Raw genomic sequence first — 20154 nt, forward strand, 5'->3', positions numbered from 1 at the left:
ACATTATCTATCCCCTTTTCAGAATGTAATCCATAGCTTATCTACCAGATTCACATGAAGTTTTTTTAAAATTGCAGATTACTGAGCATTATTCAATATCTGTTAGATCAAAATCACTAAGATAGGATCCAGAAATCTGCATGTTTAACATGCTTCTCAGGTAGTTCTGCTTTCCTAAAATTTGAAATCCTCTATTACCACCACTTGTCTTCCAATTGCATAATCCAAATACTTTACTTATACATGTGTATTATCCATTTAACTTATACTTAGAAGAAATAATAGAGTAAACACAGTATAAGTTCCACCAAGTTTTAGATCTTTTAGCACCTAGAGTGTATTTTCCTATTTTTAACATAGTTAAAATGCAAATGTTTCCAATAATTTTAGAAAGAATTTATAACTTATGTGATACCATTAATTTTGTAAATGTATAAAACTGCACTAAAACATACAATTTTTTTTTTTTTTAATCCTCACCTGAGGATATTTTTCCATTTTTTGTACAGATAGAGTGGGAGGGAGAGAGAGGAAGGGAGAGAGAGAGAGAAACATTGATGTGAAGGGACACATCGAGTGGCTGCCACCCGCACGACCAACCAGGGCTGGGGACAAACTGCAACCGAAGTATGTGCCCTTAGCGGGAACCGAACCCGGGTCTCTCCGGACCGCAGGCCGACGCTCTAACCGCTGAGCCAAACTGGCCAGGGCAAAACATACAATTTTTAATAAAACTCTACAACAATCTTTTTTTTTTTTTTTTATTATCCTCACCTGAGGACATTTTTGCATTTGTTTTCAGAGAAGGAGGAAGAAAGAGAGAGAAACATCACTGTGAGAGAGACACATCAACTGGTTGCCACCCATACAACCCCAACTGGGGCCAGGGACAAACTGCAATCCAGGTACGTGCCCTTAGCGGGAACCAAACCCAGGACTTTCCCGTCCGCGGGCTGATGCTCTAACTGCTGAGCCAAACTGATCAGGGCCAATGTCTTTTTTCTTGTATGAAAATTTAGTACATATAAACAGTTAATGCAAGCTTACTTCACTTTCAAGTTTGCTAGAGTTTGAAGCTTTCTCTAGCAGCTCTTCTTGAATCAGCTGAAACTGACTAGTTCTGTGGGCCATGTTAACTTTCAAATCAGAATTCTCAGCTTCTATTTGTGTCAACTTAGTACGTAGTTCTTCTATTCCAGAAGCAAGTTTTTGCCTTTCTCTTTCATATTGCATGTTCACAGTATGTTGATTTTTATCTTTTATACTTTCTGCTAGTAAAAATAAAAGGAAAGTCGTTCTGTTTAAACTTCAAGACAAGAATTCATTACAATATTAAGAGATTTAATCACATAGTTTAGTTTCTGATCTAAAAAATAGTAAAGAGAATGGAGAATGAAACATACATTAAGGAAAATATAATGAAGTGAACATAGCAAGGTATTTTCTAAATTAAATACATAACAAAGTGGGAATAAGTTCTTCTGAATCACTCACTTTTCTAGACATTTCCTTCATACCAGAAAAACTATTCCTTTGTACCAGAAAGAGCCCTTCTCTACCTTTAAAAATCCCATTTTTTGGATAGACATTATTGTAAAAAAATCAGTTTATTAAAAACAAAAAAACCTTTTCCTGTCTCTTTAAACTGAAGTTAATCATAAAATATATTAGGATAACCTGAGATCATTAAAAATATTTTAATCTATTGTGTATAGATGTAGGTTCAAAGCTGAAAACATGACTCTCAGTCCAAACTAATGAGAATTCAGTGATGCTTTTTAAAACTGCTGAGAGTTACGAGATGCAATTGTTTGACTACACCCCTTCTCTATTATAAACATACACATCTAGCCACATCAAAATAACTGAACTTACAGGAGTGCTTTATAAAGGCATAATGTACATGACTGCATGAAAACATAACAAATGTAGAAACAAGTAGAGATATATTATGGTTTCAAGGGTTGTATAAATAGTGATTTCCCATCAAATTTCCATCTTGCTAATATTTCAGTTTCTACACTACCTATCTTTGGTTCTATTCTTAGATGTCAGAGAATCTATGACATATATCACCACCTCTAAAAATTAGTATTTGCTCTGCTAATTCATCTTTCTTCTCCCTAATCACTTAATATCTACTTTTCTATGCTGTCATTTCTGCTGCTAATGGCCCACTGTATTTGAAGCTAGACTGTGATACATTAAAGCTGCATATGTTAATCACTAAGGCAATCACTTAAAAAAAAAGAAGTATAGCCGGGCCAGTATGGCTCAATGGCTGAGTGTCAACCCAGGTACCAAGAGGTCACCAGTTCAATTCCCAGTCAGTGCATATGCTCAGGTTGTGGGCCCAATCCCCAGTGGGGGCATGCAGAAGGTGGCCAATCAATGTTCTATCTCATCGATGTTTCCATATCTCTCTCTAAAAAAACTAATAAAGAAAAAAAGGCATAGTTAATTAACTAGAAGTGGAGATTTATTTAGTTATCATTTTATAATTTTTTATTAATTTATTTTTGTTACAGATGTTTCTCCTTTTTTTCCCCATTGACACCCTCCTCCCCATCCCCCATCCCATCCCCAGTTTTCTTGTCCATGTCCATCGGTTATGCGTACATGCATATAAGTTCTGTGGTTTATCTCTTCCTCCCCCTACCATCCCTTCTTCTGAGGGTTGCCAGTCTGTACCCTACTTCTACATCTCTGGGTCTACCTTATTCCTCAGACTGTTATGTTCATTATATTCCACAAATAAGTGAGATCATATGATATTTGTCTTTCTCTGCTTGGCTTGTTTCAAGAAGTAGAGATTTAAAAAACAGAATACTATCAAGGCAAGAAAGATGAACAAAGGCCAATGAAATAAATAGTAAACAAATACACCAAGATGTTAGATTTAAACCCCCAAAGATCGATAGTTATATACATTTATTTATGTTTTTATTGAAATTTAAAGAGAGGAAAAAAGAGGAAAGGACAGAAACATCAATGTGAGAGTGAGCCATCAATCAGCTACCTCCTGCATGTCCCCTACTGGGAACTGAGCCCGAAACCCAGGCACATGCCTTGACCAGGAACTGAACTGACAACCTATTGGTGGAAAGGGTGATGCCCAACCAATTGAACCACACTGGCCAGTGCCTATAGTTCATTTTATGTAGGTGATCTAAACATCTCTACTAAGGAGTAAAAATGTCTACCTGCTTATAAAAGCAAGAACTAATTATATGCTTTCTATAAGATACTCACATATAAAAATACAGATTAAAAGGATGAAAAAAAATCATACGAGGCAAACACTAATCAAAAATAGTTGGGATTCCAAAATAGTGGTGGAGTGAATGGAAGCTACACAGACCATCTCCCAGAACCAAACTGGAATTGGAAAAACTAAAATAAAGACACATCGTTGGGAAAAAGCAACAGAAAAGCAGTTTGTGATGATCATATAACCAGGAACACTGAATGGATCCTGGTAGGATTGCAGAGGCACGAGAGGGGGGCTGGGAGCCCACAGACAGCAGTGGTCTTAGCTGTGAGCAGTGCCCTCAGGGATAAAATCCAAAGCCTGCTCCACAGTGCAGAGTGCTAACATAGCCACTCACCTTGGGCTGTGACAGAGGGAGGGCGGACTGGACTAGAACTGTGTGGGGACACTCGGAATTTGGAGGGTGCTCAGAGCTTTTACTGAGATTCGGCCATGCAGGATGGTGGCCATCTTACTCTTTCTCAGGGCTCTGGGGAGAGGCAGCAGGACCTCCCTCAAAGATTCAACCCCACCCAGGTGGGCCATGAAATGCAAATTGAGGCTCATTAACAACCAGCATCTGCCTCACCCTTGGGAAATCCTCTTACACTGAACACCTAAGGGAGTTTTTAATTCAATTGAGAACCCAAGGCTCTTCAAGGAACCTCGACTAATAACCTCGAGGCAAAAAGCTAGAGGATAACTGAACTGTTCCTGGGCATCCTGGGCATAACTGAACCATTCCTGGGCTTGCAAATCTACCCAGGAAAGTAAGACTTGACAGTGGTGTTTAATGTGGGTCCTCTCATGCTCATCGAAACCCAAAGAGGGAACCACAAACAGCAGAACACCAACACCCACAAGGAAAATCTGGCAGGCTCCAAAACCCACTAAGATAGCCAAAATGGTGAAACAAAGAAACAAATCCCAAATGAAAGAACAAGAGAACTCTACCGAAGATGAGATAAATGAAATGCAGTTAAGCACGTTATCAGAGGTAGAATTCAGAGCCATAATCTTGAGGAAACTCAACAGCATGAGTAAAGACATCAACACCATGAGTAAAGACATAGAAATGTTGAAATTCAACCAATTGGAAATGAAAAACCACCAAGAGGAAATGAAGAATGACATAGCAGAAATAAAGAACACACTGGAAGGACTAAACAGCAGACTAGAGGAAGCTGAGGACCAAATAAGTGAATTAGAAGACAGGGTAAAAAAAATCAACCAATCAGAACACTAAAAGAAAAAAACAATTAGAAAACAGAAAGAGTGCTGGCCAGTTTGGCTCAGTGGTAAGAGCGTCGGCCTGCGGTCCAGAAGAACCTGGGTTCGGTTCCCGCTGGGGGCATGTACCTCAGTTGCAGTTTGTCCTAGGTCCTCGTTGGTTGTGCAGGTGGCGGCCACTCAATGTGTCTTTCTCATGTTGATGTTTCTCTCTCTCTCATCCTCTCTCTCCCTCCCACTCTATCTGAACAAAAAGTGAAAGTGTGTCCTCGAATGAGGATAAAAAAAACAAACAAACAGGAAGACAGCATAAAAGAAATGTAGGACAACTGGAAACATAATAAGAGTCCCCGAAGAAGAAGAAAGTGAGCAAGGGTTAGAGAATACATTTGAAGGAATAGTGACAAATAACTTTCCTAATTTGGTGAAGGAAGAAGGCATTCATGTTCATGAAGCACAGAGAGGCCCAAGTAAAAAGAACCCAAACAGGCCCACATCAAGACACATAGTAATTAAAATGCCAAAAATTAAAGACAAAGAGAGAATCCTAAAGGCAGCAAGACGTAAGCAACAAGTTACCTACAAAGGAACTCCCATAAGGCTATCAGCTGACTTCTCAACAGAAACACTATAGGCCAGAAGGGAATGGCATGAAGTAATCAAGGTCATGAAAAACAAGGATCTGAATCCAAGAATACTCTACCCAGCAAGGCTATCATTCAAAATAGAAGCATCCCAGACCAAAAAAAAGGCTAAGGGAATACATTACCACTAAACCAGCACTGCAAGAAATGTTAAAAGGACTGCTGTAATTAGTAGAAGAAATAGCAAGAAAAATATAACCACACTAAACAAAAATGGCAATAAATAAGTACATATCAATAATCACCTTAAATGTAATTGGAATGAATGCTCCGAATGCTGACTGGATAAGAAAGTATGACTCATAAATATGTTGTTTATAAGAGACCTACCTCACAACAAAAGATTCACATAGGTTGAAAGTGGAGGAATGGAAAAAAATCTTCTGCAAAGGGAAAGGAAAAATAAGCTGGGGTAGCAACACTCATATCTGATAAAACAGATTTCAAAATGAAGGCCAAAACTAGAGACAAAGAAGGTCACTACATAATATTGAAAGGATCTATCCAACAAGAAGATATAACCTTGGTAAACATATATGCACCCAATATAGAAGCACCAAAATATATTAAAAATCTTCTGGAGGACTTCAAAGGAGAAATCGACAGCAATACAATCATAGCAGGGGACTTCAGCACCCCAATGACATCACTGGGTATATCCTATAGACAAACACCTAACAAGGAAACAGAGACTCTAAATGAAGCACTAGAACAAATGGATTTAATAGATATCTTCAGAGAATTATACCCCAAAACTATAGAATTCACATTCTTCTCAAGTGCACATGGGACATTCTCAAAGACAGACCACATGTTAGGACACAAACTAAGTCTCTATAAGTTCAAGAAGATTGAAATCATATCAAGCATCTTCTCAGATTACAATGGCACGAAACCAGAAATCGATTACAGCAAAAATATCCAAACACATGGAGGCCAAATATCATGTTATTATACAATGAATAAGTTACCAAGGAGATCAAGGGAGAAATTTAAAAATTCCTGGAAACCAATGAAAATGAACACAGAACAACACAAAATCTATGGGATGCAGTGAAAGCAGTTCTGAGAGGGAAGTTCATAGCACTACAGGCTTACCTCAAGAAACAAGAAGCCCTGGCCGGTTTGGCTCAGCGGTTAGAGTGTCGGCCTGCGGTCCGGAGAGACCCGGGTTCGGTTCCCGCTAAGGGCACGTATTTCGGTTGCAGTTTGTCCCCGGCCCTGGTTGGTCGTGCGGGTGGCAGCCACTCGATGGGTCCCTTCACGTCGATGTTTCTCTCTCTCTCTCCCTTCCTCTCTCTCCCTCCCACTCTATCTGTATAAAAAATGGAAAAATATCCTCGGGTGAGGATAAAAAAAAAAAAAAGAAACAAGAAAAATTTCTAATGGACTATCTAACCTCACAACTTAAAGAACGAGAAAGGAAACAAATAGAAAACCCCAGGGCAAGTAGAGGAAGGAAACAGTAAAGATCAGAGCAGAAATAAATGACATAGAGACCAAAAAAACAATTCAAAGGATCATAGAAACAAAGAGCTGGTTTTTTGAAAAGATAAACAAGATTGATGGACCCTTAGCTACACTCACCAAGAAACAAGGAGAGAGAAATCAAATGCACAAAATCAGAAATAATAGAGAAGTAACAACTGACACCACAGAAATACAAAGAATTGTTAACAAATACTAAGAACAATTATATGGCAACAAATTCGACAATCTAAAGGAAATGGACAAATTTCAAGAAATACATAGTCTCCCAAAAGTGGACTGGGAAGAGATAGAAAACTTGAACAGACCAGTAACAACTAAGGAAATTGAGGATACAATCAAGACTCTCCCAGCAAACAAAAGTCCAGGCCCGGATGGCTTCACAGGGGTGCTTTACCAAACATTCAAAGAACCAACACCCATTCTCCTCAAACTATTTCAAAAAATTCAAGAAGGAAGACTTCTAAACTCGTTTTATGAGGCCAGCATAATTCTAATTCCAAAACCAGAAAAAGATACTACAAAGAAAGAAAACTACAGGCCAATATCCCTGATGAACATAGATGCCAAAATCCTGAACAAAATACAAGCAAATCGGATCCAGCAATACATCAAAATATTATTCACCATGATCAAGTGGGATTCATCCCAGGGATGCAAAGCTGGTACAATATTCACAAATCAATAAATGTAAACAAAACAAAATAAACAAAATAAAATATAATAAACACATGATCATATCAACAGATGCTGAAAAAGCATTCAACAAAATCCAGCACCCGTTTCTGATAAAAACGCTCAGAAATGTGGGAATAGAGAGATCATATCTCAACATAATAAAAGCCATATATGAAAGACCTACATCCAACATCATACTCAATGGGCAAAAACTAAAAGCATTTCCCTTAAGAACAGAAACAAGACAGGGATGGCCACTTTTGCAACTCTTATTTAACATAGTGCTGGAAGTCTTAGACACAGCAATCAGACATGAAGAAAAACTAAAGGCATCCAAATTGGAAAGGAGGAAGTGAAACTGTCATTATTTGCAGATGACAAGATATTATACATAGAAAACCCTAAAGGCTTCATCAAAAATCTACTAGACTTAATGAATTTGGCAAAGTAGCAGGATACAAAATGAACGTCAAGAAACTGACTGCATTCTCATACACCAATGATGAAGTCATAGAAAGAGAAACAAAAAAAAAACCAATCACATTTACCATCACGGCAATAAAATTAAGATACCTAGGAATAAACTCAACCAAAAAAGTAAAGAAATAGAAGATATAAAAAAGTGGAAGCACATACCTTGTTCATGGATTGGAAGAATTAACATCATTAAAATGTCCATATTACCCAAAGCAATCTATAGATTCAATGCAATCCCCATCAAAATACCAATGACATATTTCACAGAACTAGAACAAATACTTTAGTTCATATGGGACTAAAAAAGACCCTGAATAGCCACAGCTTACACCATACACAAGAATAAACTCAAAATGGATAAAAGACTTAAATGTGACTCCTGAATCCATAAAAATCCTAGAAGAAAATGTAGGCAACAGAATTTCGGTCATCATACGCAGCAGAATTTTCACTGATACATCACCTAAGCCAACAGAAACAAAGGAAAAAAATGAACACATGGGATTTCATCAAACGAAGAAGCTTGTGCATAGCAAAAGAAACAACACAAAAATGGAAAGGGAATCCACTGTTTGGAAGAGCACAATTGCCAATGATACATCAGATAAGGGGTTAATTTCCAAAACATATAGAGTGCTCATACAACTCAACAAAAGACAAAGAACCCAATTAAAAAATGGGTAGAGAAACTAAATAAACACCTCTCCAAACAGGACATACAAATGGCTAAGAGGCATATGAAGAAATGCTCAACATCACTAATTATCAGGGAGATGCAAATTAAAACAACAATGAGGTATCACCTCACATCTGTCAGAATGGCCGCCATCAACAAATCATCAAACAAGTGCTGGTGAGGGTGTGGAGAAAAGAGGACTCTAGTACACTGCTGATGGGAATGCACACTGGTGCAGACACTATGGGCAACACTATGGTGTTACCTCAAAAAATTAAAAATTGAATTGCCTTTGACCCAGTGATCCCATTTTTAGGAATATACCCTAAGAAGCCTGAAATACCAATCAGAAAGAATATATGCACCCCCATGTTCATAGCAGCACTATTTACAATAGATCTGGAAACAGCCCAAGTGTCCATCAGTAGACGAATGGATAAAAAAGCAGTGGTACATATACACAATGAAGTACTATGCAGCTGTAAGAAAGAAAGATCTCTTATCCTGAGATGACATGGAGGGACCTGGATAGTATTATCCTAAGCGAAACAAGCCAAGTAGAGAAAGATAAATATCACATGATCTCACTTATTTGTGGAATATAATGAACATAACAGTCTGAGGAAAAAGGTGGACCCAGAGATGTGGAAGTGGGGTACAGACTGGCAACCCTCAGAAGAGGGTGTAGAGGGGCAAATAGATAATTCAAAGAACTTATATACATGTACGCACAACTGATGGACATGGACAGCAAACCTGGGGATGGGGTGAGGGGATGGGGAGGAGGGTGTCAATGGGGAAAAAAGGAGAAACTTCTGTAACAAAAATAAATAAAAATAATTTCTTTTTTTAGAAAAACTTATCTTTTTTGTTGAATGTATTACAGATGTTCCTCATTTTTTCCCCACTGACCCCCTCCTGCCTTTCCCCACAGTTATCTGTGTCCATTGGTTATGCATAAATGCAAATAAGTTCTTTGGTTTATTTCTTCCCACCCCCCAACCCTCCTTCCCTTTGAGGTTTATCTAGCAACCAATTCATACTTCTTAATCCTTTCACCTTTTTCACCCAGTCCCCCAACCCCCCTTTCACCTGGCAACCAACAAAATGTTCTCTGTATCTATGAGAATGTTTCTGTTCTGCTTGTTCATTTTGATTGTAGATTCAATTATCAATAGCTATGTATTCATTGCCATTTTGTTTGTTCATATATATATGTATTTTTTAATCCTCACCTGAGGACATTTTTCCATTTTTTGTTCACACAGAGTGGGAGGGAGAGAGAGGGGGCGGGGGGGGGAGAGTGAGAGAGTGAGAGAGAGAGAGAGAAACATCAATGTGAAAGGGACACATCGAGTGGCTGCCACCCGCACGACCAACCAGGGCCGGGGACAAACTGCAACCAAGGTACACACCCTTAGCGGGAACCGAACCCGGGTCTCTCTGGACTTCAGGCCAACGCTCTAACCATTGAGCCAAACCAGCCAGGGCTGTTCACATTTTGTATCTTTTTCTTTAAGAAGACCCTTCAACATTTCCTATAATAACGGTTTGGTGGTGATGAACTCCTTTAGCTTTTCCTTGTCTGGGAGCCTCTTTATATGGCTATCGATTCTAAATGACAGCTTTGCAGAATAGAGTAATCTTGGTTGTAGGTTCTTGCTTTTCATCACTCTGAATATTTGCCACTCCCTTCTGGCCTGCGAAGTTTCTTTTGAGAAATCAGCTGACAGTGTTATGGGGGCTCCCTTGTAGGTAACTAAGTACTTTTCTCTTGCTGCTCTTAAGATTCTCTGTCTGAACCTTTTGCATTTTGATGATGATGTGTCTTGGTGTGGGCCTCTTGGGGTTCATCTTGTTTGGGACTCTCTGTGCATCCTGGACTTGTATGTCTGTTTTCTTCACCATGTTAGGGAAGTTTTCTGCCATTAGTGTTTCAAATAGGTTTTGGATTTCTTGTCCTCTCTCTTCTCCTTCCGGCACCCCAAGATGCGAATGTTGGCACACTTGAAGTTGTCACAGAGGCTCCTTACACTATCCTTATTTTTTTGGATTCTTTTTTCTTTTTGCTCCTCTGATTGGGTGTTTTTTGCTTCCTTATATTCCAAATCGATGGTCTGCTTCTTGACTTTACCTACTCTACTATTGAATCTGTGTAAATTATTCTTTATTTCAGTTAGTACCTCCTTCATTTCTGACTGCTCTTTTTTATGCTCTTGAGGCCCTCACTAAGTTCATTTAGTGTCCTTATAAGCAGTTTTGAACTCAGCATCTGTTACCTCCATTTCACTTAGTTCTTTTCCTGGAGTTTTGTTCTGTTCTTTCATTTGGGACCTATTGCTTTGTCTCCTTATTTTGGCTCCCTCCCTGTGTTTGTTTCTATGTCTTACTTAACAAGAGATATGGGGCTAGCTGAGACCAGATGCTGTTTGTTTGAAAGGATTTAGGAAAACCTGAAGCAGGATCCAAGACAGGCCAATGCTATGGTAAAGCAACTGGCAACAGCTTGGGTGGGCCTGAAAGTAAGGTGGGGCGGGGCCTCAGGGAATCACCAGGGCGGGGCAAACAGTGTGAGCCAGGTTGCTGGAGTCCCAGATATGGTGGCTGGAATCCCAGATCTTCCACCCCAGGGAAGGGCTCACCAAAGGAACAAAGGCCTCTGACAGCAAGTCTATCCAGGAGAAAGCCACCTCTCTAGCCCTTGCTCCAATTGAAACAGCTCAGTTCTTCCCTGTATATCTCTGGCGCCCCTCAAGCTGCTTCCCCTCTGAGCTTAGAGTGAACAAGTCTAAGCATGGGCCCTTTAAGAGGAGCTGCCTAGAGCTCCAGCCGCCTGAGCCTCCCTGAGCATCAGTTCCCACTGGTTTTTACAGCCAGAAGTTATGGGGACTTCTCTTCCTGGTACTGGAACCCTGAGCAGGGCACCTGGTGTGGGACGGGGACCCCTCAGTCCTCAGGGAGGACCTTCCCAGCCGAGGTATCCTAATTTAGAAGACTTAAATAACACTAGCAGCCAATTTAACATGATTGACTTTCAAAAGAACATTCCACCCGTCCTGGCCAGGTAGCTCAGTTGGTTAGACCATAGTCCTGATATGCCAAGGTTGTAGGTTCAATCCCCAGTCAGGGCACATACAAGAGTTAACCAATGCCCTGGCCAGTTTGGCTCAGCAGTTAGAGCGTCAGCCCACAGACCAAAGGGTCTTGGGTTCAATTCCCAGTCAAGGGCATAAACCTGGGCTGCAGGTTCAATCCCCAGCCCTAGTAGGGGTAATGTAGAAGGCAACCAGTCGATGTATCTCTCTCACATGGGTGTTTCTCTCTCCCTTCCTCCCTTCCACTCTATCTACAAATCACTAAAAAAATATCCTCAGGTGAGAATTAACAACAATAACAAAATCTACCAATGAATGTATAAATAAGTGGAATAAGAAATTAATGTTTCTCTCACTCACACACTCTCTCTCTTCCTTCCCCCCCTCTCTCTAAAATCAATAAGTAAATAAAAAAAAAACAAACACCTCACTCCACTCAAATATTACAGAATACACGCACAGCTGGTGTGGCTCAGTGGTTGAGCATCGACCCATTTACCAAGAGGACAACGGTTTGATTCCCAGGGCACATGCCCAGGTTGTGGGCCAAATCCCCAGTGGGGGGTGTGCAGGAGGTGGCCAATTGATGTTCTCTCTCACTGATGTTTCTCTCTCTTTCTCCCTCTCCCTTTCTCTCTTAAAAAAAAAATTACAGAATACATAATTTTTGTCAAATGCATCTGGAACAATTCAACTGTATGGTGACTACTATACCAAGACTCAAAACAGTTTTTATAAAATTAAATTTGGTTCACTCATGAATTAACCTGTTTAATGGAAACAACCCAATATCTACCACTAATAACAAAGATAAACGGAAAGTCCCTAAATATTCAGAAATAAATACACACAAGAGATATAAGATTTTTGAAATTAATAAAATGAAAGCACAATATATAAAAATTAGTGGGATGCAAGCTAACACATTGCCTACAGGGAACTTACATTGAAAAGAAGTTTAAAGTCAATAATCTCAGCTTTCATTTTAAGAAAAGTTGAAAAAAAAGAAGAGAAAATTAAATGCAAACTAAACTGGGAAGCAGTACAAAGGATTGATTGTGGTGATGATAACAAGGGATAACCATTTGTCAAATGCTTGTTTTTTGGGTAAATTTTATTGTAAGAAAATTTTACTTCAATAAAGTATATTTTTAAAGAATGATGCAAAGTTTCAGAATTTTGAAATAATTTTTGCTGTTTTATCAATCCATAACTAGTAATAACAGATTACTTAACATGTTTGATAACAGAAACCAAACAGTTGACAATCCATTTATTTTTTAAAACTATCATACAGAATTCTGATCACAATTTATTTTAAAAATTCAATAAAATATACTCACCTAGTTGACTACTTCCTAGTTTTACAGGTTCTGTTTCTAAACTACTTAATTTGCCACTTTCTTTGTTGTCATTACAAGAAATAAGACTCTGAGATAACTGATTCGCAGTCAGATTTGCCTGAAGCTTTTGAATTTCTGCCTCTTTTATTGCAAGTTTAATCCTAATAGAGAAAAGAAGCCAAACAATATTAATAAGGTTCTATAAAATATCTCATACCATTTTTACCTTTCAAGATGGTAAAATTTTTAAAACTCTGATATTAGTCAACATTGGACAGGATATGCAAACTCTTTTATACCACTGGGTTGTAAACTGGTTCAACTACTTTAGAAATTTGGTGATACATTGTAAATTGAAAATGTACACACCCTATGACCCAGACTTTCACTTTTAGGAACATATACTGCAGAAACTTGCCATATTGTAGTTAACATGTAACTCGCAGCACTGTTTCTAATAGACAAAAACTAGAAACATGGTAACTATTGATAAAGGAATAGGTAAGTAAATTGCAACAGTTATTGGATAGACCCCTATACAGCTACAAAAACTAAATTACCACACTAATCCATGCACTGGTCAATCACTCTACCTACTTCAACATGGATGAATTTTTAAAATAATGTTGAGTGAAAAAACAAAATTACAAACAATATAAACACAAAGTATATTTCTGTGAGTGCAAAATGGGTGGAGACTATGCACCCAATTCATGACAGTGGATACTAAGGAGGAGAATGGGACTAGTGATTAAGAATCAAAATGTATCATATATCTATAATTTTTTATTGTTTATTTAAAGAAACAGATTTGAAACAAATATCACAAAATGTTAAGATCAATTCGTAATTGTAGAAACAGATATTTGTTATAGTATTCTCTGGAATTTTTGTATATTTTTCAATATTTCAATTAAAGATCTTAATTTAGCCCTGGCCGGTTTGGCTCAGCGGTTAGAGCATCAGCCTGCGGTCTGGAGAGACCCGGGTTCGGTTCCCGCTAAGGGCATGTACCTTGGTTGCAGTTTGTCCCCGGCCCTGGTTGGTCGTGCGGGTGGCAGCCACTCGATGTGTCCCTTTCACATCGATGTTTCCCTCTCTCTCTCTTCCCCTCTCTCTCCCTCCCACTCTGTCTGTACAAAAAATGGAAAAATGTCCTCGGATGAGGATTAAAAAAATAAATAAATAAAGATCTTAATTTATTACCAGTTTTTTAAAATATTGTATTTACTACAACTTCAGAACCTGAAAACCATACCTCAGTTCCGAAATCATCATTTTATTTGCCTCACAGCAGCCAATGTAATTGTCTTCCTTGTTTGACAAACTACTCATCTGGTACTTAGAAAGAGATGATTTAAAACCAAACATTTCTCTTTTTAACTGTAAATTTAAAAGTAAACATATATAAATGTATAATATGATGTAATTTTTTATTCAGAACTCCAAGTCTGAAAAATTGTGTGAATTTAATAGAAACAACCTAATGTCCAAGAATATATAAATACATTATGAAATAGTAAGATAATGGGTAAACTACAATAGTTAAATCAACCTACATTATGTAATCATTATGGAGACATCACATAACATAAAACTAAGTGTAAAACAACAGTAGCACGTAGTACTTTAAAAAATGCACTAAACTATATATATCAACCCCCCCCCCCCCCCCGATGCATCTTTATGTGGCATATTTAAAATATGGACAAGAAAGCCCTGGCTGGTGTGGCTCAGTAGGCTGGGTGTTATCCTATGCACCAAAAGGCTGGGACTGGATTCCCTGTGGTCAAGGCACATGCCCGGGTTACAGACTCAATCTCCAAAAGAGGAAAGTGCAGGAGGCAGCTGATGGATGTTTCTCTCTCATTGATATTTCTCTCTTTCACCCTTCCTCTCTCTATAAAAATCAATAAAAAATCATTTAGATAAAATATGGACAAGAAGGATACACATGAATTTCAGGATAGTCACTAACTCTGAGGAGAGAATGAGAGAAATGGATCTGATAGGTATATAAAGATGTTTTATTTACCTGTAAAATTGTATTTAAAAAAAATCTGAAGTGGATATCACAAAATGTTATCCAGATTTAGCAAGTGAGATGCTACATTGGTCTCTGTGCTGCTCTTCTGTGTACTTAAATAACACAGAATTTATTATTATTATTATTATTATTATTAGATTAATCCTCATCTGAGGATATTTTTTCCACTGACTTTTAGAGAGAGTGGGAGGGAGGGAGGGATGGGGGGAGAGCGAAGGAGAGAAAGAGAGAGAGACATCAGTATGAGAGAAACACATCAATTGATTGCCTCTCATATGTGCCCTGACAGGGGCCAGGGATAGAACCTGCAACCTAAGTACATGTCCTTGACTGGTAATCAAATCCACAACCCTTCAGGTGTGCAGGTTGACGTCCTAACCACTGTACCACACCAGCCAAGGAACACAGAATTTTTAAATTAGTTGTAAAAAGGGGCAAGGTAATCACTAATGATCATTACCTTCAAATTATAACCAAAAATCACACTTTCTAGAAATGAAAAAACTCACATTTTCAAACCATGTTATTCTTAGCACTGCATGAAACACAGGTTCAAACATATATTATCACATCACTTTCAGAATCACATATCAAGTAATTTTTAATACTGAGTGAATTGAAAATATCAATTTTAAATGAATGCATCGGATTACAATCAGATTTCAAAAGCAAACTGGTATATTAAAAATCTAAGCAAATAGCCTGGCTGGTATAGTGCAGTGGTTGAACACTGACCCATGCACCAAGGTCCCCAGTTCAATTCCTAGTCAGGGCACACAATTCCAGGTTGTAGGCCTGATCTCCAGTAGTAGGCATGTGGGAGGCAGCCAGCTGATGTTCTCTCTCATTGATGTTTCTATCTCTCTCTCCCTCTCCTTTCCTCTCTCTCTAAAATCAACAAAGAAAAAATATTTCTCTAAAATCAATAAAGAAAAATATTTACCAAAAAAAAAAATCTAAGCAAATAATCAATAATCAGCATCCTAGGAAAGTAGATGTAGCAGAAAGCTAGGAACCAAGAAATCACACATTCTAGATTAAATGGTGCTACAAGTTATTCACTTCCTTGGGTCTATGTTTCTTCATTAATAAAATGATGTTACTGAATCAGATGTTTTGTCTCATAGCTTCATAATTCCATGACAGTTTAAAATTAGTAAGAGGCTGCCCAGCTGGTATGGCTCAGTGGATGAGTGTCGACCCATGTACCAAGAGGTCGCCAGTTCAATTCCCAGTCAGGGCACATGCCCAGGTTGTGGGCCTGATCCCCAGTGCAGGGCACGCAGGAGGCGGCCAGTCCATGTTCTCCCTCATCGGTGTTTCTCTCTCTCTCCCTCTCCCTTCCTTTCTCTCTAACATCAAAAAAGAAAAAAAATTTTTTGTTTTAAATTAGTAAGAGGCTACCATCCATACATATGAAACCAACCACAATACATTTATCTGTAGCTTTCTCCTGATCTCACCTTTATTTTACACCTATCAGAAACAATTTCTGATACAGGTATACTTACCTTCTTCTTAATATCACTTATAAATATGATCATATGCATATATAACTTAAAGATTAAAACTTTTTAATGTCTGTACCATTTAGTAAGTACATGAAAAGTTGCTCAACATTATTAGTATTAGGGAAATCAAATTAAAACCACAATGTGATACCATTTCATACACACTAACATGGATATAATAAAAAGGACAAACAATAACAATATTAGCAAGGATGTGGAAACACAGGACCTCTCAAGGATGTAAAATGGTGCAGACATGTTAAAAAAGAGTTTGGCATAAATTTACTATGTGATCCAGCAATTCTATTCCTATTTAAGAGTAATATAAACACATCTACATAAAGACTTATATGCAAATGCTCACAGCAGCATTATTCATAATAGTCCAAAAGTAGAAACAATCCAAATGTAAATAAAATGTAGTATATCCAAACAATGGAATAATAGTCAACAATAAAAAGAAATGAAATAGTTACACATCACAATGAACGATCTTCAAAAACATTAAGAATGTAAGAGACGAGATGCAAAAGAGCATATACTGTATAATTTAATTTATATGAAATGCCCAAAAAAGACAAATCTCAAGATGCAGAAAGTAGATTAGTGGTTCCCTAGCAGTGAGGGTGGGTACAGAAACTAATTATAAATGGCACGACGGATCCTTAGTGATGAAAGAAATGTTTGAAAACTGGAGTGTGGTCACTGTTCTAAAACTTGTAAATTTACTAAAAATCATTGAACAGCACACTTAAAATAGGTATATAAATGTTACTTCAATAAAGCTGGTTTTTAAAAGTTCTGTGTCATTCTTATATATGGCATCTGAGAGACTGAGGAAGGCTGAAATAGAAAGTACAAAAAAATAGATTAGATAGAAAAGAAGTTGATGACTGAAAGTGTAGACACATAAGAAAAAAACAGAAGCTAATAAAGCAACCACAAAATGATGATTTCTTATAAAGCACTTCAGTAAAATTTTCCTTTCACACATACTTACTGGCAACTGGGACATAATTTTATCCAAACGTCTCAGTTCCACCCTTGAACTTTCTATTTCTTGCTGACATACATCCAGTCGCTCATTCTGTGTTGCAATACGAACCTTTAATTCTCGGTTTTCATTCATTAGAGAAAATTTTTCTCGAAGTATTTCATCTTTGTCCTCTAACTCACTCTCTAGCTTCAAAATACTTTGTCTAGATTCAGATAGTTGTGCCATGACTTCTGAATTTTTCACTGCCATGATTCTTAATTTTTCTTTTCCATTGTTATTTTCTTCTTTCAACTGTCTATGAAGAAAAATGCACAAAAATAAAAATAAAATACATATTCATTTTCAATATTTGATTAATCTCACATAAAATATATTAAAGCTTAATTCTGAAATAATACCTGCTCACATTTGCCATGTGCCTGCTTTCTGCACGCCAGACACTCACAACTTGATGTGGTAGCACTATTATTACTCCCTGTTTATAGATGAGGAAATTGAGGTACAGAAGATTATGAAACTTGCCCAGTGTCTCACAGTACGTAGTAAGGCAGGATAATCCTACTATCTTGGAAACATTTCTGTTCCTTTTTTTTAAAAGTGTAAAACAGGAGATCTAATCCCAAAATCTTGACACAACATTTTGCAACATCAAGAAAGTTTTAGATCATATAAGAAAAAATCATTAAGTATCAGCCACAACTCTACAAGGTAAAATCTAATCAACCATTAACAGATTACTATGCATTAAGATTTTCAAATATATATACCTATAAATACATGTCAAACATTAAAACAGTTTAATCTTTAGAATTATTAATGTATTTCATCAGTTCCTTTTTTCACATTTTTAAGAGGCAGGACTAGGGGATTCTTCATGATTGAAGAATACATATTTTACTAACTAGCTAATGTAGTCACACTATAAGGACATTATGTCTGTGATAACTTTCTCTAAGTATATGCAAAGCAAAAATGTTGATCATATCACTCTATATTTACGACTATATTAACATCAACAATACATTTTATTCATTTAAAATCCTAACTTTATTATACCTAGAAAACAATTTGTCATGAAGCCTATCTTTCTGCATAATTTAGGGCCACAATTAAAACATACAAAATATTCTATTCCAAAATGTTTCAGTTTTTTCATTTCCACAAAAAAAATCCTTTTTCTACAACAGGATACTGTACCTTAATTTCTCTTTAAGAACTTCAAGGTCACTTTTATAGAGACCACACTTTTCCTGTAGCCTTTTATTTTCTTTTTCACAGTTAATTAGATTTTTCTCTAATATTTCTTCTTCAGCTTGAACCTAAAACAATAATTTGTTTTAAGTGGGCACACTAATATTGTCATAGGTTTTGGGTTTTTCAAACGAAAAAGTAGTGTTTTCAGAAATAAGCAGGAGAGTAGAACAAGTATTCCACCTGTTTAAGTCCCCAACCTTATAATAAAAGAAGCAAAGTGAACTTCCTGGACAGAGAGTAGGATTCTAACTACCTGCTTAGAAATTATTAAGAGCCTGTGATAGCGGAACAATAGCAAGTGTTCTGGCCTCACATGGACAAGTTGAGCAACTCATGCAGGGATTCTGCATGAAGTTACTAAAGGCTAACTATAGTGCAAATGTTCCAGAGAAGTAATTTTTGAAATTATAGCCAGTGGGAAAAAATCATTTCTTATATTTTCCTCTTTCCTCTATAAATTTCTCTTTCCTTGAGGATACCGCCCCCCCTTCCTTAAGTTATTCTACCTCCCCTTACAGATTACCTTAATAAAAATCCCTTCTGCCCTGGCTGGTTTGGCTCAGCGGTTAGAGCGTCCACCCGTGGACCAGAGAGTCCGGGGTTTGGTTCCCACTAAGGGCATGTACTTCGGTTGCAGTTTGTCCCCACCCTGGTGGGGTAGTGTGAGTGGCAACCACTCAATGTGTCTCTCAAAACGATGTTTTTCTCTCTCTCCCTACCGCTCTTTCTGAAGATAAATGCAAAAATGTCCTTGGGTGAGGATAAAAAGATAAAAATCCCTTCTATGTACGCCCTGGCCAGTCTGGCTCAGCGGTTAGAGCATCAGCCCGCAGATCAGAGACCCAGGTTCGGTTCCCACTAAGGGCACATACCTCCTTGCAGTTCATCCCTGGCCCATTGGAGTGTATGTGGGTGGCAACCAGTCACTGTCTCTCTCTCTCTCTTTTCCTCCCTTGCTCCCTCCCTCTCTATCTGAAGATAACTGCAAAAATGTCCTCGGATGAGGATAAAAAAAAAAATCCCTTCTATGATATTTTATTCCTATATGGACCTTTTCCAAGGCTTGAAACAGAGATCTGATTAATTTATACTTAAGATTTTGGTATCAAACAGGATTCTGATTTCTTAATTTTTTTTTTTTTATCCTCACCTGAGGACATTTTTCTATTTTTTGTTCAGGTAGAGTGGGAGGAAGAGAGAGGAACAGAGAGAGAGAGAGAAACATCGATATGAAAGGAACACATCGAGTGGCTGCCACCCACACGACCGACCGGGGCCGGGGACAAACTGCAACCGAGGTACATGCCCTTAGCGGGAACCGAACCCGGGTCTCTCCGGACCGCAGGCCAACGCTCTAACCGCTGAGCCAAACCAGCCAGGGCTGATTTCTTAATTTTTAATATATATATTTTTACCCTTCTACCTTTCTTTAATAAGAATCATTAACTTCCTCTGTTCCTATTA

General features: G+C 37.8%; 1 protein-coding gene across 1 annotated transcript in view; it reads right to left on the reverse strand.

Moving 5' to 3' along the window:
- The window catches only part of CCDC18 (coiled-coil domain containing 18), a 103779-nt gene that overhangs the window by 69421 nt on the left and 14204 nt on the right, over nt 1-20154 (reverse strand). The window contains exons 7-11 of the mRNA XM_036255662.1: nt 18634-18755; nt 17440-17731; nt 14140-14264; nt 12882-13042; nt 1048-1271 (exon numbers count right to left, since the gene is read on the reverse strand). Of these exons, the coding sequence (XP_036111555.1) occupies nt 1048-1271; nt 12882-13042; nt 14140-14264; nt 17440-17731; nt 18634-18755 (924 nt within the window). The remainder of the gene's footprint in view (nt 1-1047; nt 1272-12881; nt 13043-14139; nt 14265-17439; nt 17732-18633; nt 18756-20154) is intronic.

The sequence above is a fragment of the Molossus molossus genome, unplaced genomic scaffold (genome assembly GCF_014108415.1).
Source record: "Molossus molossus isolate mMolMol1 unplaced genomic scaffold, mMolMol1.p scaffold_m16_p_12, whole genome shotgun sequence".
Classification (NCBI taxonomy): domain Eukaryota; kingdom Metazoa; phylum Chordata; class Mammalia; order Chiroptera; family Molossidae; genus Molossus; species Molossus molossus.